The 25,374-nt window shown below is 37.3% G+C and overlaps 2 protein-coding genes across 4 annotated transcripts in view; one reads left to right on the forward strand and one right to left on the reverse strand.

The window, feature by feature from the left end:
• The window catches only part of LOC131929607 (alpha-catulin), a 34,303-nt gene extending 30,506 nt beyond the window's left edge, over positions 1-3,797 (reverse strand). Inside the window, exons 1-2 of the mRNA XM_059285893.1 lie at positions 3,659-3,797; positions 1,440-1,629 (exon numbers count right to left, since the gene is read on the reverse strand). Of these exons, the coding sequence (XP_059141876.1) occupies positions 1,440-1,629; positions 3,659-3,763 (295 nt within the window). The 5' untranslated portion in view covers positions 3,764-3,797. The remainder of the gene's footprint in view (positions 1-1,439; positions 1,630-3,658) is intronic.
• Positions 3,798-4,033: 236 nt separating this feature from the next.
• Positions 4,034-25,165, forward strand: LOC131929609 (uncharacterized). Of its 3 annotated transcripts, none has more exons than XM_059285896.1 (7): positions 4,034-4,098; positions 19,250-19,396; positions 21,305-21,451; positions 22,112-22,214; positions 22,667-22,760; positions 22,856-22,922; positions 23,749-25,165. In XM_059285896.1, the coding sequence occupies exons 2-7, from the start codon at positions 19,319-19,321 to the stop codon at positions 25,003-25,005; spliced, it is 1,746 nt and encodes a 581-aa protein (XP_059141879.1). In that variant the 5' UTR covers positions 4,034-4,098; positions 19,250-19,318; the 3' UTR covers positions 25,006-25,165. The 3 variants fall into 3 exon arrangements, with proteins under 3 accessions (XP_059141879.1, XP_059141878.1, XP_059141881.1); XM_059285895.1 differs by having other exon boundaries at positions 4,056-4,269; XM_059285898.1 differs by having other exon boundaries at positions 4,056-4,226.
• Positions 25,166-25,374: the final 209 nt, after the last annotated feature.

Genomic DNA, 25,374 nt, shown 5'->3' on the forward strand with positions numbered 1-25,374 from the left:
TATATATATATATAAAGCAAAAATATGTGCTTGTTTATCTGTCTTTTATGCATTACTACACCTTTCATCCGATCGCCATGAAACTTTGTGAAGATGTTGAGAATACTCCTGGGGAGGCAGGGTGCAATTTGTGGCCCCGGGCTATCCTGTGAGCGCTATGGCGCCTATGTTTGTTTTAAACATTGTGAAAGACTATGGATAAGATTGGGTTTTAGAGTCGTTCACAAAACATAAAAAGCCGCATCTGCTGATGCCCCTGCAGGGTGCGTTTTGGAGCCCTGGGGGCAAGAATTTTTTACATTTACTCAGTTTTAGAAAACAAGGACACATAAAAATATAGGATTGGTAAAGCATTGATGAAACCCTCCTAAAATATTTTGTCAGATTTTATTTTTGTCTTTTATACATAAACATTGCTTCACCTTTCATCTGATTACCATGAAACTTTATGAAGTTGCTGAGAATACACCTGGGGAGGTTTCTGCTGAATTTTTTTTTAATTGTGCATGAGCGGCGCCTCAGCAAGTGGTCATTTGGCGCCCAGGGTTATCCCATGAGCGCTATGGTGCCTGGGTTAGTTTTTAACAGTGCAATAGACTATTAGACTATGAATAACATTGGCTGATTAGTTGTTTACAAAATTAAATCAGGCGTGTTCTCCGGTGCCCAACAGGTTGCAATATATTGTTTTAAAGATTGTGGTAGAATATGGATAAGCCGTAGCATTATAGTCATTCATCAAACTGCTGCTCCCTGGGCAAGACAGCCGGGCTATCCTGGGACTTTTGTTTAACTTCGCGGCTATGGGCGGGGACGGGCACGCTAGTGTGTGTATATGTATATATATATATATATATATATATATATATATATATATATATATATATATATATATATATATATATATATATATAGGCCTATAAAATAGGCATTTTGCCAACCATCATTTAGATTTTTGAAAAAATGATGCTTAAAATCTTACCCTTTACATAACTCATACAACAAAACTAATCAATAATACACTTACTTTACACTATTGTTAGTTTAACACCAACATTTTAAATGCACAATTAAAATTAAGGTATAATGCTTTTCTAACAGAGTTAATAATATACATACACCCTAAATATATACCCATATATATGGTAAACTGTTATTTAAATTCTAAAAATCTGTTAGTAGTTTATTATTTTTACATTCTGTTAGTTCTGTCTGAAATTGACACAACATACAACTAATATTTTCTTTAAAATCCAATAATTATCTACCCGTCCTTAGTCCATCTATGACAAAAAGTTCACAGCAGTCTGCTAGCTTTTTATTTATTACTGTATAATATCCCTTAAAGGACTACTACACTTTAAAGGAATAAACTACCTGTGATGGAACAGTTTTAAAACTAATAGGTGCATGATACTTAATATGTGCCTGTAACTTACCAGCTATGCGAGCATCATGACAAGCAAGGCACATATCAGCCTTAATATCAAGATTCTCTTCAGCTATTGACTGGCCAACTGAAACAAATCTATCGACTGCTGAGCTCACAGCAAGTCCAACTCTCTCTAAAGCTCTTTGTTGCTTTTCTGTAAGTTTTGTACGTTCTTTATGATTCACTAAGGTAGTTATCTAATAGATTAAAATTAAAAAAAATGTTTTTTAAGATCAAATAAATCAATTATTAATAAAAAAGCTTCATTTTTAAAAAGATGCAGAAATATTTGTTAGACAAAGGACTCTTCCAAAAACAAGTTTATCAGCATGCGTGTCATGTTTGCATTGAGACTAGCAATAATAATATTCAACATCTATTCTTCAACTATATGAATTTGGGTGTTTTGGTTACAAGTGCCAACAAAAACTGTTGCTATCCAGTCTAATTCAGCCTGTCATGACCAAGAATTATTTTAGTATTTATAATTATTCATTGCCTACACCTTTTCCCTGCAGCACGATTACAATATCGTTTTAACAATAAATTTTGGTATATACTTACTTAGAAAAACAAATTTATTATTTATTATCCGCATTTTAATACTTTTGACCGGCTTGCCAGATATGAAGTTACTCTTTTTACAAGACTCATAGCAAGAACAAAACTGCTATTTGAGATTGACTGTGATGTCACTTTTATTTTGCCCCAAACAAGCAGTGTCAAACACTGTACAGTCTACAAACTCCCTGATCTTTAGTTGTAGTTTATAGATAGATTATAATACTGCTCTACTAACATGTTTAAATTAGGAATGCAATTTTCTGCACTGATATACCAGTTAATAGACATTAATTATTATACCAGACGTTAATTATTAGCTATGGGTAGATTGAAGTTTGTGATGTATTAAATGTTAAAAGTAAGAAAAAAAAATTATTACTTCCATGTTATAAATTAGTTTACACATTCAGCTTATAATTCTGAGTTCAGTTAGAACTATGGATAGTTTCAACAGGTGTTAGGGTGAAGAGGACAATCCATTACTGATATCATTATCAGTCTTGACGTTTTATAAGTATGACTTTTTCTACAATACTCCCAAATAAAGCCATCCACACATTTCAAAACGGAATTAAAATTAACGCATCTGCCCGACTGCTTGTTCTGTTTTTACAAAGAGTGCTAAGCTCCACTTGAAATCCTAATATTAATTACATATGTTACAAATTTTTCTGGCTTTTAAAACTTATTTTAAGGCATAGTATTTATAGATTCCATAACGTTTGGCATTAAAATAAATTAAAATTTTCCAGCCAGAAAAAGATATGTATGTGCAATGGAGAGAAACTACCGCCTTCATTCGCAGTGATGTTTTCGATGGTACTGTGCATGCATGTGTTTACAAACAAAACTGCAGAACCCTAACCCTATCCCTAACTGTACTAACCCTAGTGCAGCTATTAAAGGTCGCTGCGCATACGCAGAACTATTGAGTTTCGTATTTTCTGCCGAAACATCTTTTACAGAGTAGACACTTCGTTAAAATTATGATGAGATTTTGCAAGATAAGCAGTTTTTTTCATTTGTCGTGGATAGGACCCTTAAAATGAACATAAAAAAGCGGAGCATGACATTTCACTCTCAGGGTTAGATGTAATTTCTGGTTTCGGAAAGGAGACGGACTACTTTATTATTATTGCCCTATCCTGCTATAGATATCTAATCAATTCTAATATCAATATGGTCAATATGCTTATGTTCGGGGGATTTTTTTTATACCAGTGTCTGATAATAGAATCTTTTAAAAAATGATTTTATGTTACTGGTAGTTGACTAAAAATACACACATGGCATGCTAATGTACTACTGTCAATATGCTCACCATATCCGATATCCCTAGCTGCTAACCCGTCTAACATACAATTTCAAACCAAAAATGTTCTCTCTTACTATCTAGATCTAGATTCTAGACTAGATCTAGATCTAATTCTAACCACTAAAATCTAAATTGTCTAAATCTAATCGTGATTACTAGATCTACACACTACTGTCTACACAGTTACTCACAGTAGATTCTAGTCAGTAGGCCTACTCAATTGGCTAAAACTAACAACTTGAACTTTAAAAAAGTAACAAACTAAACAAAACAAGCTAACACACATTTTTGGAAGAGTCTATTATCGCCTATCGGACACCGGTATCTTAAATCATCCGTTATTTTACCTGGGTTACTAATGGTACAAGAGTTTGTTCTATTGATTTTGTACGGATTTCTAAAGTTAACTTAGATTCGTTTCTAGGTTGATATCCAGCCATTCTTGCGAGCATAAATATTATATTGAATAACTCAGCCTAGATCTCGATCTAATCTAGATCTAGTAGTATTTTTATTTTAGGCAACGACTCAATTTATTCATAATAAAAAGATATTGCTTTTTTTGTTTTACAAATAATCTAGATTTTAAAAAAATATAGATACAGCTCAGCTGATACTTCTATTTTAGAAATAAAATGTCATGGTTTGAAAAATAAACAAGTTATTATAATTTTTAAAAATATTCTTGTTTCGTTTACTCAAGTTTACAGGGTTATTGGTTTTTTGTTTGTTTGTAGGGGGGCGGCGACCCGATGTCAGTGATGTCCTCCTGCTATGTTTTGCAGTAGTATGTTTGTGTACTTTGAATAGTTGAACTAGCTTAGTTTATATTTGTTTATTATTTTGAGTTTTTTTACTTTTTTTGTGAACAAACCCCACTCAATCTAAGACATTCTTTCGACACAAAATACTGATGTAGGCATACTATGATATGATTATACGATCGATTAAAATTAAGGTACTAAGTTTAGGCTACTAATTTTTTATTAATAGTAATATTATAATATAACTAAGGTAGGTTCAAGTTCGACAAGTTTTAGATCTGTAATGAATTTTAGTTGTTTGTTTGTATCCTAAAAAATTGTAAAATGAATTTTTGAGTATTTTATCCCAAAATCACATAATATAATTATTAATATAATATATTATATAGGCCTACCAAGTTAGTTAGAGAAAGGATTAAGAATTCCATTGATACCAAATTTATATTTCTAGCTTTACGCCTAATAGTTTATTAGTAGGGAAGAAATAATTTTTTTTTTCTTTTTAAAATGTAGGCTACTGTCTTTTTATAAGCTTTGTAAAAATGTTTGGATAATTAACTATTAATTTTAGATAACAATGTCCGATAATAGACTCTTCCATAAAATAGGTGTGTTGGGTAGTTATTATTAGTATTGTAATCTCGACTAATTTTATGGTTAGATATTAGGGTTAGGCGTGTGGTGGGACTAGGGTTGGAGGTTAGGGTAAGGGACGGGTGTTGGGAAATTGCGAGACACGAAAAGCGAAATGGCGAGGCAGGAAAATGCGAGAAGGGCGCAAAAACGGTGGGTCACATGACTTTTTGTCTCGCATATTACCACAACCCGATACTTACGCTGGATGGTGTTAAAATGCGAAGATTTCTGCAAAAAATTTACCGCACCAGATGTACAGTGTTTTTTTTTTTGTGCAGACTTCAAAGACGTTTCGTTTACATTGTTAAAACTTCCTATTTTTTTTCCGTCGCTAGACATACTTATGATTTGTGAACTCCCCCCATCTTTTGTGTCGACTTAGAATACCACCTTGTTTGAAACCGCCCGAAATACCGCCGACAATAGATCAACTTCTTTCTTTTGTGTGGAACGCCGAGGCCACCTGATTTACCGTCTTTGAAGATCACCGTGCCCCAATCCGCTGCTGCCGCAGACATATTTTGTATTGTTGGATAGAAACTTTGTATTATAGCCGCCGCCAGTGTTGTGTGGGATGAACTGGGAGGTCAACTGTGACATGTTGTGAATGTGGATTGGAAGAAGTAGCCAAAGAAAAATGTATAAATGGGAGTCTAATGAACTGGGTTAGATGTACTATGTGTGAAAGATGGTGTCACAAGGTGTGTTTGAGTAGTTTGACTGTTTCAGAAGATTTTGTTTGTAAATTTTGTTTGCAATTAAAATTACTTAATAAAAAAAAAATTACACTTTTTAGAACTGTTTATACTTTTACACTTTTTGCAAGTACAACAATCCATGAATACATGTTGCAGAATATCTCTCCTGCTGAAAAGATTATACCAGTTCACAATGCCACAGCTCACGTTTGTATAAACATGAGCGGGCTAGATTGAGATGGGATTTTCCTCTCGCTTACGAGAGCGGGCGATGACAGTAGCACAGCAACGTTAGGATTTTTTAATAGATCTATCTATCTTCTTAGTATCTATATATATGTATACTAACCGTCCCGGCCAGGCCCTGCTCTGGCTTCTGTGAAAACCTTTCTGTTAAAGACCATTACCTGTGTGTTTACTAATCATCATAAACCCGGCATTGCCCACCAAACCACAACCAACCAAAACCTAAACAACAAAACGCAAACATAACGCTAACACAATTACAAATACAAACGAAAACAAAAACCTAACAACAAACCCAACCACAACCACAAACACCAATACGAACACAAAGAGAAAAAAAAACGAAAAAGCAAACGAAAACAAACCAAATCCAAACGCAAAACCAACCACAAACACAAACCCAAAGAAAGAAAACACAAACAAAAAAGCAAACGAAAACAAACCAAATCCTAACGCAAAACCAACCACAAACACAAATACAAACACAAACCCAAAGAAAAAAAACACAAACGAAAAAGAAAAAAGAAAGAACAAAAACGAACCAAATCAAAATGCAACCACTAACGCAAACCCAACCTAAACACAATGAAAATACAAACGCGAACATAAACGCAAAGTGCTCACAGTCTAGCCCGGGGAGAATCGCCTGTTTCAGCTTAATAAACGACTATAGTACCCCAACTTATTCATAGTCTTTTGCACTCACTTAAACGAACGTAGGCGCCAAACCGAACACGGGAGGTCCGGGGCCTCAAATAGCACCCTGTCTGGGCGCCAGAGGACGCCCGGATTCGATTCACTTAAAGACTATAGTAACCTTTCTTATCCATACTCTATCGCACTGTTTAAAGCGAAATTATGCACCATAGGATAGCCCAGAGCGCCAAATTGAACCCTGGTCGGGCGCCGGCGGACGCGCCTGTTTCAATTTAATGAACAATTATAATACTCCAAGCTTAACCGTAAAAAACCTACAACATTTGCACTTGATCAATCCCCGCTAATTATGTAATTATTTTTTTCCCAACACCAAAACAAAGTAATAAAAAGTAAATTCTTTTCCACTAATGCAATGTTTTACAAAGGGAAGTAATTGTGTTTTCCTAATTTATCAAAGGGAAGTAAGTGCCAAAGGACTAAATATAAATAATTTTCAGACATAATTAGAATTTTTGTTATTTTTTTTTAATTGTGTTTAATGAACATGCCGACAATTATTACTATCAGTTTGAAAAATGAAAATTATTTCCCAACACTTTCAATAGTAATTTTTTAACTCATAAATTTAGACAAATGCACACGGTAATAGTCTAACACTTTAATCAATCGAAGTATGTCAACGACAAACATATTTATTTTTACATACAGAATTGAGCTTTATATATTAGATATATATATATATATATATATATATATATATATATACATATATATATATATATATATATATATACATATGTAACTAGGGTAGGCCTAGCTACTAGTTACAAATCTGTTACAACTGATAACGAACGATAAGCCGCGACGCAGTATTACAGTCTGATGCAACCGATAGCAGGTGGCTTATTGGATCGGACTGATAACAATCTCAAAGCCAACGCGTGCTATTTTGGGAAACGGTACGAGGGGATTCAGACGGCCTGTCAACTTTGATTGATAGGATGCAGATGTTTTAATCGGGCTGTACGTTAGAACTGCGCAACTAGTAGTCGGAGACATCGATTACAAATATCGATGAATACAAGTACAAGGACGAGTACGAATACAAGGGATAAATAGGAGGGGACGGCGGAGCTCTCTCCCTTTTTCGATCGCTCGCTCTCTTCATCGCTCGCTTTGTCTGTGTGACATATCAAGTTGGTTATATTGTGTTAAGAAGGACAATAGACATGTGGATTCAGTTATATGAAGCCTAGTGAGGACTGTTAGGGGTCAGTTGATTCAGACTATTATTGTGAAGCATTCCTGTTGATTCATTGTGTTATATTGAAGCATTTCTTGATTCATGTAATAAAAGGATCAATAGCGATTTAGGCACCCATAGTCAACCTTGTGCATAACTGTGTTTAGTGTGTGTGTGAATTCGAACATTCAGGAACAGTGAAAATTGAGGAACGAGGAAAATTTTTCATACACACACGGTAAGAAAGAACTCTTTTGTTTTACTTACGGAATAAAATGTCTACTCTGGACGAGAAGCAGACCCATATAGTGGTCCTACCCAGAGAGTCCCACATTAACAAATTTTACGGGGACGGAGATCCAACTTTAACCAACAGGTTCAGTGAAGAGGTCAAAGCGGCCTGGGCCTCGAGAGGCATGTCACCAGAGGAAAGATTAAGACTGCTGATGGGCAGTATAGGAGAGACGGTCAGGGCAGAGGTCAAATGCCACGATAAAACCGTCCAATCAGATCCAGATAAGGTGCTGGATCTGATTATGGAGACCTTTGGGGAGAGACGGTCGGGATCGCAACTGCTGTCAGGGTTCGTAGGCTTAAGGCAGAGAATGGCGGAGAGTGTGATGGAGTACTCACACCGGATGAACAGGGCCTTTGATTCGGTAAAGGTCAAAACACCTGACATTGATGTGCGCCTACTGAGGGACCATTTCATCGAGGGGCTAGCAACCCCGATCTTAAAGAGAGAGTTGAAAGAGGAGGTCCACAAAGACCCGCAGTTGACCTTCCTTCAGGTCAGGAACTCAGCGATCCGCAGGTCCGAGGATGAGGACCAATCGAACTGTTCGGTGGACAAAGTCTCTGTGCCGGAACAGAGACAATCCCCACCCACAGGGGCCGACACGATGGAGACCATGATGGCTCAACTGTTGGCCCACCTAGATAAGGTTGACCAACGTTTGGAGAGGTTAGAAAGCAGGTCAACAGCTGAGAATCAGGAAAAGAACGGGACAAAACAGAGACAGGTTGGACGGCCGCGTCCTGCCAAGCCATTACTCCAATGGACGGCCGACGGTCGACCAATTTGCTGGTCCTGTTCACAACCCGGACATATGGCACGGTACTGCCAGGGAAACGGTCGTCCTCTGTAAGGCAGGGCCAGGCTACAGAGGGGCGAGGTTATGGCCCAAGAAACAAAATGATGGGAGTCTGTCCCGAAATGGTGATTACGATTGGGGACATCGCGGTGAAGGCAATTGCGGATACAGGCTCCCAGGTGACGACAATCACGGAAAATTTTTACACCAAATGGATGAAAGGAAAAGACCATAGGTTGAGGTCTGACACATGCATGCGCCTGACGGCAGCTAATGGACTAACCATTCCATACTGTGGTTATTTTCTGGCGGATGTCGTGGTGGCGGGACATAGGTTGAAGCAGGTTGGGGTGTTCGTTACGAAACACAACCTAGAGACAAATGTGTCAAATATACCTTGCCTGTTGGGCATGAATATTCTTGGCCAGTTGCCAGAATTTCTTACAAATATTGTCGGATCGACCACACCAGGTCGGGGATCCAAGTTGGCCAGGTTTGCCAAGACCAGAGGAAGGATATCAGTCCCGGCAAACACGGTCAAGGCAATCACATTACAAATTGGTGATAGAAGTGTGAATGGTGATGTGATGATAGAACCATGTGGCGCCGCACTGAGGGCAGGCGTCGTGTTACTGCGGACATACACATCAGCGGAAAATGGACTAGTTCAAGGATTAGTGGCAAATGTTTTGGATGAGGAAATTTTTATACCGCCTAATACTCTGGTAGGAGTACCACAGAACGTCGAGGTACTAAGGTCGGCACAGTGCATCGAACTGAGCAATACCAGCAGTAATGAAGTAACAATTAGGTCGGTCAATGTGACGGCCGAGGTGAAGAAAGAGGATGGCCGATCATATACATTCCCGGAAACTGAGGACCCAAAACTAAATGAATTGTTGAATAAGTACAGGGATATATTTGCCTCGTACGAGGGTGATTTGGGTTACACGGAAGTAATAAAACACCAGATACCCTTACTACAAGACAAGCCGGTGGCGCAACCTTATCGAAGATTACCACCGAGTCACTACTCTGCGGTGAAGGCACACCTGAACGATCTACTAAAAAAGGGAATTATTACAACCAGCACTAGCCCGTATGCGGCACCGATAGTAGTGGTAAAAAAGAAGTCAGGGGAGATAAGACTGTGTTGTGATTACCGGAAATTGAACAATATCACAAGAAGGGATGCATTCCCCTTGCCTCGTATTGATGAATGTCTTGATGCGTTGGGGGGAGCAAGATTTTTTTCTACCTTGGATTTGGCTAGCGGCTACCACCAAGTGGCCATGCACCCCAACGATCAACATAAAACTGCATTTATTTCTCCACTGGGACTGTACGAGTGGACCCGTATGCCGTTTGGTCTGACTAATGCACCTGCTACATTCCAGCGAGTAATGCAGAGTGCTATGAGTGACTTTCTATTTCAAATAATGTTGGTGTACTTGGATGATATACTAGTTTACTCAAAAACTTGGGAGGACCATCTAAAAAGATTAGAACAAGTGTTTCTCCGTCTTAGGGAGATAGGAGTAAAGCTGAACCCAGACAAATGCTGCTTTGGTCTGAAATCGGTACATTTTTTGGGTTATGTGATTTCGTCGGATGGCATCGCCACTGACCCAGATAAAATTGCAGCTGTTAAAGAATGGAAACAACCAACAACTACGGTAGAGGTCAGGTCATTCTTGGGTTTTGCCTCCTATTATAGAAAATTTGTGCCTGGTTTTGCAAAAATTGCCGCACCATTGCATGACTTGGTAAACAAAATGACAAAGAAACACAGTAAGGAGAAAAAGAAAGGCAAAACACAACTGATAGGTGAATTATGGACTGATGAATGCCTGAACTCGTTTAAGCTCTTGAAAAAGGCTTTGACAGAGGCGCCGATATTGGGATACGCGGACTTTGACAAACCATTTCGGTTAGAAATCGACGCCAGCTCTAAAGGTCTGGGAGCTGTGCTATCACAACAACAAAAGCAAGGTTTCAGGGTTATTGCGTATGCCAGTCGAGCTCTGAAGGAATCAGAGAAGAACATGACAAATTACAGCGCCATGAAACTAGAACTTTTGACATTAAAATGGGCTGTGACTGAAAAATTCAGGGACTATCTATTAGGTGCTAAATGTGTGGTATACACTGACAATAACCCCCTGAGTCACCTAAAGACAGCAAAGTTGGGATCCATCGAACAGAGATGGGCAGCAGAATTGGCACTCTTTGACCTAGAGATAAAATATCGCCCGGGGCGGTCCAATGGCAATGCGGACGCTTTATCAAGGAATCCTTACGAGAGACCGGGTGATGAGGAAGAAACGCTGACAGGAATATGTGAGGTCAGAGCGTCAACAGAGATCCCTCACGGGGTGCAAGTGAGGCAGAACGGACAGACCGGGGTGGAGCACATTTCCACAGAGCCCGGACATACGGACAGTAGTGATTTTAACGGCCTTAATCACAAAAAGATAAGAGATGCCCAGAGAACGGATAGTGGCTTACAACCGCTATTGAAATACGTCCAGGAACAAAAATTCCCAGGAGGAAGGGAAAGAGAACAATTTGGTCGAGAAACAAAGAAAATACTGAGTCAGTGGGACCGTCTCAGTATAGAGGATGGTGTTCTCAGGCGGAGAATTCATGACCAAATTGATGGGACAATACACCAGGTGGTGGTGCCTGGACAATTACGAGAAGAAGTGCTAAGGTTGGCACATGACAGGGCAGGACACCAGGGTCAGGACAGGACGCACAAAATATTACGACAGAGGTGTTACTGGCCCAATATGGAAATGGAGGTCAAACGCCATTGTGAGGCTTGTGTGAGGTGTCAGCATGCGAAAATGCCAGTTGTCAAAATGAGACAGCCAGCAGGACACCTACTAGCGACAAAACCACTAGAGATTGTGGCTATGGACTTTACGTCGTTGGAGCAATCATCGGATGGGACGGAACATGTGTTGGTAATGACTGATGTATTCACCAAATGGACTGTGGCGGTGCCCACACGAGATCAGACTGCCAAAACAGTGGCAAAGGTCTTAATAGAACATTGGTTCATCAAATATGGCATACCAAGACAATTACACTCTGACCAAGGAAGGGCCTTCGAGTCAGAAGTAATCAACCAACTGTGCAGCCACTACGGGATCAACAAATCTAGAACAACCACATTTAATCCGAAAGGAAACGGACAGTGTGAGCGGTTCAACCGCAGCATGCATGATTTGCTGCGTACTCTAGAACCTGAACAGAAAAAACGTTGGCCTGATTTTCTCCCGGAGTTGGTATATCTATACAACTGCACACCCCATGCCACAACCGGCTTTTCGCCATACATGTTGCTGTTCGGACGGGAGGCTCGACTCCCTCTTGATTTGTTCCTAGGAAAAAGGGAGAGTATGACTGGCTCATACACCGCACTGGAATATGTGAATGAACATATGAGAAGAATTAGAGAAATGTACAGGGTAGTACAGGAAAGACTAGAACATGAATCTCGGCGAAGGGAACCGCCGGTACAGACAAAGGACCCGCCACTCAAACTGAACGACAGGGTATTACTGCGTAGCCACCCGTTAGGCAGAAACAAAATCCACGATCTCTGGGGACAGGAGATATGGCAAGTCGTGGAGATGCCTAAAGTAGCAGGTGGCCCCTTTAAGATAAGACCCATCGATCACGCCAAACCGGATCGGTGGGCGAACATTGCTCAATTGAAGAAATATTGGAATAGGCAAGAAGAGCAGTTACACACAGAGAAACCTAAGACAATTAGGGAACCGGAAGTTACAACGGAAATTCACATACCCATCCCGGAACCATATCACCATCAACAGAACAACGGCGATACACAAGTGGAGGATAACGGCAACAAAGAGGATCCCGTTCCTTCCAGAAGCAGAGAGACAGTAGACCATCAGATAAGTGGTCCGCGGAGAAGTTTGAGGAACAGAAGGAAGACGAAATTTTTTTGTCAGCAACCATCAATTCTTTCATGGTCGCGCTGGTATGAGAACAGACTGTTCAAAAAGCTATAAAAGTGAACTGGTGAAGGCACCAAATGGAAAGGGTGGATGTGAATTCTAGAACTGTTTTGTGTCTCAGGAAGATGATGTAGACACAGTTGATATGTGAAATGGGTATGACTGTCAATCGTATACGAATGGGACGTCGTGGATAGTGAGTGGAACAATAAAGTTTTTTTTACGATTGTGCGATTGACTTTGGAGGAGTGCACCTGCCAGGCGTTGTTTGTGGTTGAAAACACACAAAAAAAGGCAGGGGTGGATGTAACTAGGGTAGGCCTAGCTACTAGTTACAAATCTGTTACAACTGATAACGAACGATAAGCCGCGACGCAGTATTACAGTCTGATGCAACCGATAGCAGGTGGCTTATTGGATCGGACTGATAACAATCTCAAAGCCAACGCGTGCTATTTTGGGAAACGGTACGAGGGGATTCAGACGGCCTGTCAACTTTGATTGATAGGATGCAGATGTTTTAATCGGGCTGTACGTTAGAACTGCGCAACTAGTAGTCGGAGACATCGATTACAAATATCGATGAATACAAGGACGAGTACGAATACAAGGGATAAATAGGAGGGGACGGCGGAGCTCTCTCCCTTTTTCGATCGCTCGCTCTCTTCATCGCTCGCTTTGTCTGTGTGACATATCAAGTTGGTTATATTGTGTTAAGAAGGACAATAGACATGTGGATTCAGTTATATGAAGCCTAGTGAGGACTGTTAGGGGTCAGTTGATTCAGACTATTATTGTGAAGCATTCCTGTTGATTCATTGTGTTATATTGAAGCATTTCTTGATTCATGTAATAAAAGGATCAATAGCGAACCTGCATCTTCGAGTCTTTCTACTGTAGTCGATGTTGTGTAGCATGAGTGGTTAAACTCGTTACATTTGGCACTACAGGCAAATAGTCTCGTAACATGTGGCGTTGCGAGCAGGGTAACTGTTAGCTCGTTACAATTGGCGTCGTCGGCAGTTAACTGTTCGCTCGTTACAATTGGCGTTGTCGGGCAGGATAGACTCGGGGACTCGTTACACATATATATATATACATATCTATATATATAAAGCAAAGTGGTCGGGTGCCCGATAGGGCACTTCCCGGCGCCGCAGGCGCGTCAAATTTGGCACGAAGGTGCCTTGGGGCGATAGAACACGATGGCCGGTGAAGGTTTGCCAAAAAGTCTACGGACAGAGGGTCAAAACTGACCTCAACTGACCGGCGCCTTATATGGGCTATATTACGAAAAAAAAATTCCTCCGACGACCCCCCTTGAAATTTTTTGAGGTGGTAGGAGAACACCTTGGGGTGTCACAAAAAACTCGGCATATCTGGGAAAACTTCGTAAAGGGGTCAAAACTGACCAGTTGTATTTCCCTATATAATCTTTGTATTTTATGGGAAAAACAGAGGGTCATTTCAACGCAGACTTTAGGGTACTTAAACTCAGTATATCTGGCTAATTTTTTGCATACTCTTAGGTCAATGGCTTGACCTTTAGGGAAAACTATCGGTTTGACTCAAAGCCCTCGACGAGGGCTAAAAAGTGACCGCGAGTGAAATTCTCTTTATATGAGCTCTATTACGAAAAAAAAATTCCTCCGACGACCCCCCTTGATATTTTGTGAGGTGGTAGGAGAACGCCTTGGGGTGTCACAAAAAACTCGCCATGTCCGGGAAAAATCGGGAAATGGGTCAAAACTGACCAGTCGTATTTCCCTATATAATCTTTGTATTTTATGGGGAAAACAAAGGGTCATTTCAAAACGGATTTTATGGCACTTACCCTCTTTACATCTGGCTCAGTTTTGGCATGCTTATAGGTAAATGGCTTGACCTTTAGGGAAAACTGTCGGTTACACTCAAAGCCCTCGACGAGGGCTAAAAAGTAACCGCGAGTGAAATTCTCTTTATATGAGCTCTATTACGAAAATAAAATTCCTCCGACGACCCCCCTTGAAATTTTGTGAGGTGGTAGGAGAACACCTTGGGGTGTCACAAAAAACTCGGCATATCTGGGAAAACTTCGTAAAGGGGTCAAAACTGACCAGTTGTATTTCCCTATATAATCTTTGTATTTTATGGGAAAAACAGAGGGTCATTTCAACGCAGACTTTAGGATACTTAAGCTCAGTATATCTGGCTAATTTTTTGCATGCTCCTAGGTCAATGGCTTGACCTTTAGGGAAAACTGTCGGTTACACTCAAAGCCCTCGAAGGTTGCTAAAAAGTGACCGCGAGTGAAATTCTCTTTATATGAGCTCTATTACGAAAAAAAAATTCCTCCGACGACCCCCCTTGATATTTTGTGAGGTGGTAGGAAAACGCCTTGGGGTGTCACAAAAAACTCGCCATGTCCGGGAAAAATCGGGAAATGGGTCAAAACTGACCAGTCGTATTTCCCTATATAATCTTTGTATTTTATGGGGAAAACAAAGGGTCATTTCAAAACGGATTTTATGGCACTTACCCTCTTTACATCTGGCTCAGTTTTGGCATGCTTATAGGTAAATGGCTTGACCTTTAGGGAAAACTGTCGGTTACACTCAAAGCCCTCGACGAGGGCTAAAAAGTAACCGCGAGTGAAATTCTCTTTATATGAGCTCTATTACGAAAATAAAATTCCTCCGACGACCCCCCTTGAAATTTTGTGAGGTGGTAGGAGAACACCTTGGGGTGTCACAAAAAACTCGGCATATCTGGGAAAACTTCGTAAAGGGGTCAAAACTGACCAGTTGTATTTCCCTATATAATCTTTGTATTTTATGGGAAAAACAGAGGGTCATTTCAACGCAGACTTTAGGATACTTAAGCTCAGTATATCTGGCTAATTTTTTGCATGCTCCTAGGTCAATGGCTTGACCTTTAGGGAAAACTGTCGGTTACACTCAAAGCCCTCGAAGGTTGCTAAAAAGTGACCGCGAGTGAAATTCTCTTTATATGAGCTCTATTACGAAAAAAAAATTCCTCCGACGACCCCCCTTGATATTTTGTGAGGTGGTAGGAAAACGCCTTGGGGTGTCACAAAAAACTCGCCATGTCCGGGAAAAATCGGGAAATGGGTCAAAACTGACCAGTCGTATTTCCCTATATAATCTTTGTATTTTATGGGGAAAACAAAGGGTCATTTCAAAACGGATTTTATGGCACTTACCCTCTTTACATCTGGCTCAGTTTTGGCATGCTTATAGGTAAATGGCTTGACCTTTAGGGAAAACTGTCGGTTACACTCAAAGCCCTCGACGAGGGCTAAAAAGTGACCGCGAGTGAAATTCTCTTTATATGAGCTCTATTACGAAAATAAAATTCCTCCGACGACCCCCCTTGAAATTTTGTGAGGTGGTAGGAGAACACCTTGGGGTGTCACAAAAAACTCGGCATATCTGGGAAAACTTCGTAAAGGGGTCAAAACTGACCAGTTGTATTTCCCTATATAATCTTTGTATTTTATGGGAAAAACAGAGGGTCATTTCAACGCAGACTTTAGGATACTTAAGCTCAGTATATCTGGCTAATTTTTTGCATGCTCCTAGGTCAATGGCTTGACCTTTAGGGAAAACTGTCGGTTACACTCAAAGCCCTCGACGAGGGCTAAAAAGTGACCGCGAGTGAAATTCTCTTTATATGAGCTCTATTACGAAAAAAAAATTCCTCCGACGACCCCCCTTGATATTTTGTGAGGTGGTAGGAGAACGCCTTGGGGTGTCACAAAAAACTCGGCATATCTGGGAAAACTTCGTAAAGGGGTCAAAACTGACCAGTTGTATTTCCCTGTATAATCTTTGTATTTTATGGGAAAAACAGAGGGTCATTTCAACGCAGACTTTTGGGTACTTAAGCTCAGTATATCTGGCTAATTTTTTGCATGCTCCTAGGTCAATGGCTTGACCTTTAGGGAAAACTGTCGGTTACACTCAAAGCCCTCGACGAGGGCTAAAAAGTGACCGCGAGTGAAATTCTCTTTATATGAGCTCTATTACGAAAAAAAAATTCCTCCGACGACCCCCCTTGATATTTTGTGAGGTGGTAGGAGAACGCCTTGGGGTGTCACAAAAAACTCGGCATATCTGGGAAAACTTCGTAAAGGGGTCAAAACTGACCAGTTGTATTTCCCTATATAATCTTTGTATTTTATGGGAAAAACAGAGGGTCATTTCAACGCAGACTTTTGGGTACTTAAGCTCAGTATATCTGGCTAATTTTTTGCATGCTCTTAGGTCAATGGCTTTACCTTTAGGGAAAACTGTCGGTTACACTCAAAGCCCTCGACGAGGGCTAAAATGTGACCGCGAGTGAAATTCTCTTTATATGAGATCTATTACGAAAAAAAAATTCCTCCGACTACCCCCCTTGAAATTTTGTGAGGTGGTAGGAGAACACCTTGGGGTGTCACAAAAAACTCGGCATATCTGGGAAAACTTCGTAAAGGGGTCAAAACTGACCAGTTGTATTTCCCTATATAATCTTTGTATTTTATGGGGAAAACAGAGGGTCATTTCCAAACGGATTTTAGGGCACTTACCCTCTTTACATCTGGCTAAGTTTTGGCATGCTCCTAGGTCAATGGCTTGGTCGTAGGTCAGACCTGTCGGTTACACTCAAAGCCCTCGACGAGGGCTAAAAAGTGACCGCGAGTGAAATTCTCTTTATATGAGCTCTATTACGAAAAAAAATTTCCTCCGACGACACCCCTTGATATTTTGTGAGGTGGTAGGAGAACGCCTTGGGGTGTCACAAAAAACTGGCCATGTCCGGGAAAAATCGGGAAACGGGTCAAAACTGACCAGTTGTATTTCCCTATATAAACTTTGTATTTTATGGGGAAAACTGGGTAATTTCTACACAAATTTTAGGGTACCTCTTCTTTGTATAACTGGCTAATGTTTTGCATACACCTCTATAAATAGATGGGCCGTATGGAAAACCTGTTGGTCAGCATTAAAGCCCTCGAAGAGGGCTAAAAATGACTGCGAGTGAAATTCTCATTATAAGAAATTTGGTCAATTGGTCTATGAGCAGGGGAGGTAACTTTTTAATGTAACAATTTTTTAATATTTTGTATACTCTTTTTAAGAAAAAACAAAAATCATAAAGTATAGCATTGTTTTAAATGGATATTGTGTTATAAATTAAGTTTTGTATTGTATTGAAATTGTAAAATTAATTGCAAAAGTAATTTAATATAATATTTGATCGATAATTTTTATGAAAGCCCTTTCAGTTCTAATAACCTTGCGAGTAATAAGTTTGCGAATATTCCATCATTTTATGGGCACAATAAAAGTACCCGACTGTATAAATTTAGGCCCTAAGCATTTAACATAACAGCCAATCACCTATAAATTAATCATTCAATTTCTCAACTTTTTTGAAAACCTAAGCGAAGCTAGGCAGTATGCCTAGTATATATATATATATATATATATATATATATATATATATATATATATATATATATATGATGAAATCTAGATACAAAATAACAACATACAACACTCGTGTTAAAAATAAAAATTTAAATAAATAAAGATAAAAAAAGCACAAAAAAAACTTTTTTTCGCAAAAGGTGTCTCGTTATTTACCCTTGATTTCGCAGGTATGTCTCGCATTATGTTCTCGCATTTTCCCGCCTCGCCATTTCGCTTTTCGCGTCTCGCAATTTCCCAACACCCATTAGGGACAGGGTTACCATTGACATTAGCCAGCAATGTGTGTATTTAGTAACCTAACACCCTTTTTTTAAAGAAGATTCTATTATCGGACAATGGTATAAAAATTCTCCTGATAGACTTAATGTTAAAAACATCAAATTTAGCATGATGTGTGGACATGTGGGAGGCTGCTGTGCTGGAAGTTGAGGGCTAGAATCCATCAGATACTTTATCTTTTATGCCCCTATATTTTCAAAAATTTATTTTTTCCCGTTCATGAAAGAGTTACTTTTTTTTTTTTTTTTTTTTTGTTTGTGATATGATTGCTGGCATAGGGCCTATCTGCACACACAAAAAAAACCTGTCCCTTAGATTTTTGCTAAGGGAAAAAAAACTTGGGAAAAGTGGAAACTGTCAATTATAGCTGTTAGATTAGTATAGATTTAATTAGAGTACATAACAAAAATTGATCATCTATGACCTACGTAGTCATAGTAGATATGAGCCTAAAAGCTTAATTAAACTTAAACCATATTTCTTAAATGGACACAATAACAAATAGCATCACTCTCAATCTATACCTCACTCCCTAGTCGCAAAGCTTTTAAATGCACTGAACATAAGAAAATAAAACAAACTTTCTGTTTAATAAAAGCATTGGTGGCTCATGAAATCTCTACACTTTTTATATTTGTTTTATTTTTAAAGAAAATCCTTTATTTTAAACTTTATTTAAGCTTCATTGTCATCTGCTCTATTTCTTGCTGGTAATCCCTGTTCGCAGTTGCCAAAATATTTTTATTTCTTCATTTAAGACCTTATTTAATGACTTGATACCTACAGATTTATCATTTGTTTACAACAATACTGAATTATCAATTGAGCTAATGAAATATTTCAATTTAGGACCTGATATCAAGCATTGGCATTAAAGAGGATTAATACAACTTAAAAGAAACTACATTGAAATTTGGAATGATACGCTCAAGATCATTTGATTTGAACCTGGTTCATAATCATAGACCATTTTTAAATGACTTTGAGAATGATGAGGTCAGTAAAAAATTTCAACTTTAACCTTTTACTTGGTGGGAAATTGAAGGTAGGGCCCTACAGAATACAGAAGTGTGTTCAAAATTGAACATTTACAACATTTACACACTTCATAACATATAATAGAACATCCTCTTTAAAGTTTTTTGAATATTATCCTAAAATACTACTTTGAAGCTGTGCATTTTTAATTCAATCAACTCTGTTATTGTCAATCTTAACCTCACCTGTCTATATGTCAGTCTACATTCTGCCAGTTTTTACAAGCTTTTTCTTAGTTTACAAGGTCTGTGGATTTGTGGTCAAATCTAGCTACTCAATTCTAACCCACTTCTACTGCTTTAATCTGATTCAAACTTTCCAGATACATAACTTTTTGGCCAGAACATTGTGATTAAAAATTAGTTTTTGAGACTACTCTATTCAGTAATAAAGGGAGATAATGAGATAAGGAAATATTGCTTAGGTGACTAAGGTGTTGTTTTTACACTTGAGAGTTAATTTTAGAGTTAAGGTTGCAAGCTGAATAATTTTAGCATGTGGCATGTCAAATTAATTAAGAAAAATGAAATGGAGAAAAAATATGGTACTGTTTTATAAAACTTCAATACAGACTTACTATTTTCATATATAATATCTTTATATATTTGTTTTGTAGATTTGATTGTAGTTTTTGCTTTGTTTTCCAACACACTCACACTGACTGTTTAAAGTAACAGCCTGATTACCTTTTTATTTATTTTTTTATTTATTTCTTTATTAACTACGGTCAGAAAATATTTACTTTATAAGTGTGTTAGCTATCTACAAGTCTCCAAAAAGCAGTGCATATATTGATCTGTTAGTCCTGCAGTAAATTTAAATCTGGTGTTACATGTCAGGAGAGCTGACAGGAGCTTTTTCTTGGATTTCATTGATGTACTATTCCTAAGTTATCTATACATATAAAAAGCAATGTATGTTTGTCTGTCTGTCTTTTATGCAATACAACACCTTTCATCCGATCGCCATGAAACTTTGTGAAGTTGTTGAAAATACACCTGGGGAGATTTCTGCGAGAAAAGAATTCAAATTTGCATACTATGGCGCCTACATTCATTTGAAAGTGTGCGATAGGCTATGGATAGAATGGGTTGCTCACTAAATCAAATCAAGAGCATCCCCCAGTACTCTGCAGGCTGCTTGGCTTTCCCGTGAGCGCTATGATGCATACATTTGTTTTAAACAATGCAATAGAATATGGATAAGATGTTGTAATTTAGTAGTTCACAAAATTGAATCAGGTGCGTCCGCTGGCGCCCCAGCATGTTGCAATTTTGCGCCTCAGACTATCCTGTGAGTGATAGCCATCAGACTTTCTTCTGAGACCACGCAAACAGGTGGGGACGGGCATGCTAGTTTTATCATAAATTCTCTCTTCAAATATTGAAATGTCTCTCCTGCTTGTTGTAATGTTTTCCTTTTTACAAGCTTTTATTTAACTTTCTTCCTCGTCCCGTCTGTCTAGATCAAAACGCCCGAGCGAAATTTTGAGCACAATTGACAGATCCGTTTCAAAGGTGGCACGTGGGTCAAGACATGAAGACAATGCTATCTGACATTAAATTTGACTTAATTGGATGCCTAATTTTTTATGAATTAATTAAAATTGTGTCCAAATTAGTAGGCTGTCTTACCCAACCATTCAGCTCTATTATACGCGTTATCACGTTCATTAGGTGCGCAATGGTTTTTAGTCACGCAACTCTATTGTAAATAAAAATTTAAAGTAGACGATATTTAGTCTATATTGTACTTTGATTCTGCTTAAGAAACTTGATGTACGCGAATGGGCCCTAGTATTACTTCAATTAAATTTTATTGTTATTATAAAGGTTTTTATATTTGTTTTATTTCAAATATATTTAGGTTCCTATTTTGAAAGGTTCATTCAGCTCTGGTCTAGATGAATTAGCAAGAGATAGAGAAATTGTTACAGATCCAGATGAAACTAAACGTCGCAGAACTATAAAATTGACTAGAAGCAAAACAAAGTCATGGGGTTTTACATTGCAGGTGAATTTTTGGGTTCTTCTGTAAAAATAAAACCCATCTAGATTATGCATACTATACTTTGGAAAGATATGTGTTTTAATTAAAGTTCAAAGAAGAAGATGGGTTATAGAAAATAGTTAAATTTGTACTTTATTGATGATATACCAAAATATTCAAACATCATTATGGATGGCATAGAAACTGTTGTCCACATTTTCCACCACCTGACTCATTATTTCCATAATTATTTGATACAAACCATATCTATTAAAATAAATGTGTTAGAATTATCTGTAAAAAAAATTTTAACAACATATTGAGTAAAATATGTTAAATAAATATATCCCTTCCGCCAGAATCGCATGTTGTTAATAAAGTGTTATTGTTTACTCTATTGAGACACTTACATTTTTGTACACATTTCATAATTTGCATAATATTTGACTAATAGAGATCAAACTTGGTATACCATGTCAAGACACCCTCAACATGTTCCATACATGGTATAACTTTTTGATAGAAAAAACCTTGAGGAACGGGATATAGTTAAAATAACAGTTTATAATAACTAGTTAATGGTGCAAAACAAAAATAAGCAAACTATGTTGCAATTCACGGTAGGGAAGTAAACGTAAATGTCTTTATTTATGCAATATTTTGTTCAAGTGAATCTATTTTTAGACCTATGGAATAAAAAACAAGCGAACCCAAGAGGTTGAGATTATGTCTTATGTAGACTCTGTGGAGTTCAAAGGGCCTGCATGGATGGCTGGTATGAGAAGAGGTAAAATTAATGTTTAAAATACCTTTTTTTTTTACCCTAATTATTACAAAATAATAATGTTTTCCCAATCTTACGAGCACTGTACAAAGTTTTATGTCCGTCATGATATTGTATTTGGCATCATTCATTAGGTGAGCAATGGTTTTTAGTCATGCAACTCAATTTTAAATTTTAAAAATTTAAAGTACTGAAATTTTTTTTCCTAAAAACTGTTTTAATAACAAGCTATTATGTAATAATGCACTAAAAGTAGACATTAAATCTTGCAGCTGTTAGTCACTGTGAGATAGGTTCTTTCTTCCCCCCCCCCCCCCCCAGGTTGTTTATAAACAGATAAACGTATTGTACCTTCTCTTAAAGTTGGTTGCATGGTTACTTATACCAGTTACACATATTGATTTTTGTTATTATTTAAACAATAGCTCAAATTTTAATTGTTAAATCATTGTTAGGTGATGTAATTCTCTCTGTGAATGGGGAAAGTGTTGAAGCAGCTACACATAATGAATTGGTAAACAAGATTCAAAGAAGTGGTTATGATTTGAGGTACAAATAATCATATGTGTTAAATAAAACAAAATAACAGCGAGTAAATATTGATGGTGCTGGAAAAGATAATATAGATTCAAAAATATTTTCAGGCTGGTGGTACTGTTTGAAGATTGTTGCACAAAAGTAGAACTTCATGCACGATATCTTAGACTCAAGGTCAGGTCTTTTCAAATTGTAAATGGTTTAATTTCTGTTGATGAATTTTTAATTATAATTAATTAATATATTGGAAATACATGAAATGGAAAAAATGCAAAACTTTATAGTTATCTCAAATACTTTATGGTCAGAGCCCAATTTTTACTTTCTCGTATATACGAAGTATAGAGAAAGTCTTGTAATCGTGCAAAAAAAAAAGCGACGTTTTACACCTCACTGATACGGAAAAACATAATTTTGCAATCTTGTCCGTATGTTTGTGTGTCTGTCTGTGTGTCTGTCTGTGTGTAAACACGATAACTTGAGTACCGTTACAGCTAGGTTGATGAAATTTCATATATAAGTATTTTATCAAAATCGTAGATCCTGATCAACTTTTGGGCGATTTCCAATAACCGGAAGTGGTACTTTTTCTACTTTGAATTTTTCAAAAGCCTATAACTTGAGTACTATTTCAGATAGATAAATGAAATTTCACATGTAAGTAAAAGATCTAATTCTCTACCTTCTGTCAAATTTTGAGTAATTTCCGTTGACCGAAATACTAATTTACGCTATTTCCGATTTCTCAAAAAAAACCGCATGTAAATTTATAAAGTACTAATAATATTGTGCACTATTATGCACATTTTGTTTTGTCGGTCGATTGGTGCGCAATTCTTTTTCTATGAGATTCTATTCTATTTTTTTAAATTTAAATAATTAAAAATCATGTCTATATTCCAAGTTATATAAGAATATGCAAGAAAGTTTAGGGGAGATCACTCCTGTTTTATTTTTCTTGAACTTTAAAAAAAATTATTTGAAGATTTTTCTTTTTCAGAAACGCTTGTCCATTAAGTTAAAAGAACTTCAGTGTCTTGAAGAGGAAGAGAAAAAAATTCATCATAACCTACAAAGTTCAAAGAATTATTTTTCTAAATTCAATACAAACGATCATACAGAAAAGAAACAGTTTGAACTGCACCCTTCCAACCTCACTGTCTCTAATAATCTGCATCATTATATTGAAAGTGCAAATGAGCCTTTTAATAGAATAGGGGCAGAAAAAAGAATAGCTGACTTAGAAGACAATGTACCTATTGTTTCAAATAATCATTCAAACTGTGAATATGGAAGTCACTCTTTGCTAGACAATACGTTTGATATTTCATCTTCTAGCAAAGTTTCAAAGTACAATTTTCCTTATACTCTACAAGTGGTATATGATGCAGCATTAAATGATAGTAACTTGGGGTGTTTGTCTGATGAGAAATATAACAGTCAACAAATCTCACACACAAAGAGGGATAATACAGAAACTATTAATAAGTGTGCTGACATTAACTGTGCTATTAATCAGTGTGATAAAATACTACAAATAACTGATACAATTTACTCCCCCTGTCCTAGTAGAGAACCATCCTATATTTTCCAGGCTCAGTCTTTGGAAACAGAGCATACACTCTCTTTGGACAGTGCAGCTAAAATTGATTGCAATACAAGTTACCAATCTAGTAGTTCTAAACCTATTAATGAATTGTTTACAAGTAATGGATCTTCTGAAATTACTTGTAATATTGCTACATTTGTGCAAGGCTTTAGTGCAAGTGAAAACATTGATTCTCATACAGTAAACCACAATAAGAAAAAAGCATGGTCTAAAGATATGGCTGATTGTGAATCAGAATACACTAACACACATAATGTTTATACAGACCTTTTTGATACTGCTTTACGGTCAAACATAGCAGAACCAAATGATAGCTCTGTCTCATCATTGCATCTTTCTAAAAATTATACAAAATTCCATGATAGTGTATTAGTAAAAACAAAGGTAACTGACAATAAAGCATGCTTTAATCCAAATTGTGATCCTGTAGAAATAATACCAAATACTGAATTAGATAGATCAAGAAGTGCATTTACAACTGGTGAAAATCTATCTTCCTCTTATTTGAATAAAAAAAATGCTTGTGATAATTCCACAGTATCAACAGACTCTTTAAATGAAACATCTCTTCTGAAAGAGAGAAATACTGCATCAAATCTTTTGGATGGAATTCTTATCAATGAAACTACAATATCAACAAGACTGTGATAATAAAGATTTGTGATCATTCTTTTTTTTTTAAATATATTGACTACTGCAATGTTCCTCTTTTGTACAAGTATAATTTAATTTACTACAAAAATCATATTTATCACATATTATGAGATCTGAAATTTTAAGTTTTCATTGAGTTCCTCATTTTCCTAACATTATAATAATATATACACTTTATTAAAAACAATTTTGTGAAAGTACTCAACAGATTGAGGTATTTATAATATTGGAGGTTGATTTTATAAATATTCAGTGCATCACATTAAACACTCTCAATCAGCACATAATTTCATGTTGAATTGTTGCCATATTCAATGATAACAAACAATATATTTGTCATTAGCATTTAAACACAGTTAACCC

Source organism: Physella acuta, unplaced genomic scaffold (genome assembly GCF_028476545.2).
Source record: "Physella acuta isolate Inbredline_101_S28 unplaced genomic scaffold, ASM2847654v3 ptg001655l, whole genome shotgun sequence".
In the NCBI taxonomy this organism is placed as follows: domain Eukaryota; kingdom Metazoa; phylum Mollusca; class Gastropoda; family Physidae; genus Physella; species Physella acuta.

Coding starts and splice junctions, on each gene's coding strand:
- LOC131929609 (XM_059285896.1), top strand. CDS start 19,319: ATGATACGCTCAAGATCATTTGATTTGAACCTGGTTCATAATCATAGA. Junction 19,397..21,304: donor ATGACTTTGAGAATGATGAG/GTCAGTAAAAAA, acceptor AAATATATTTAG/GTTCCTATTTTGAAAGGTTC. Junction 22,923..23,748: donor CACGATATCTTAGACTCAAG/GTCAGGTCTTTT, acceptor TTTCTTTTTCAG/AAACGCTTGTCCATTAAGTT.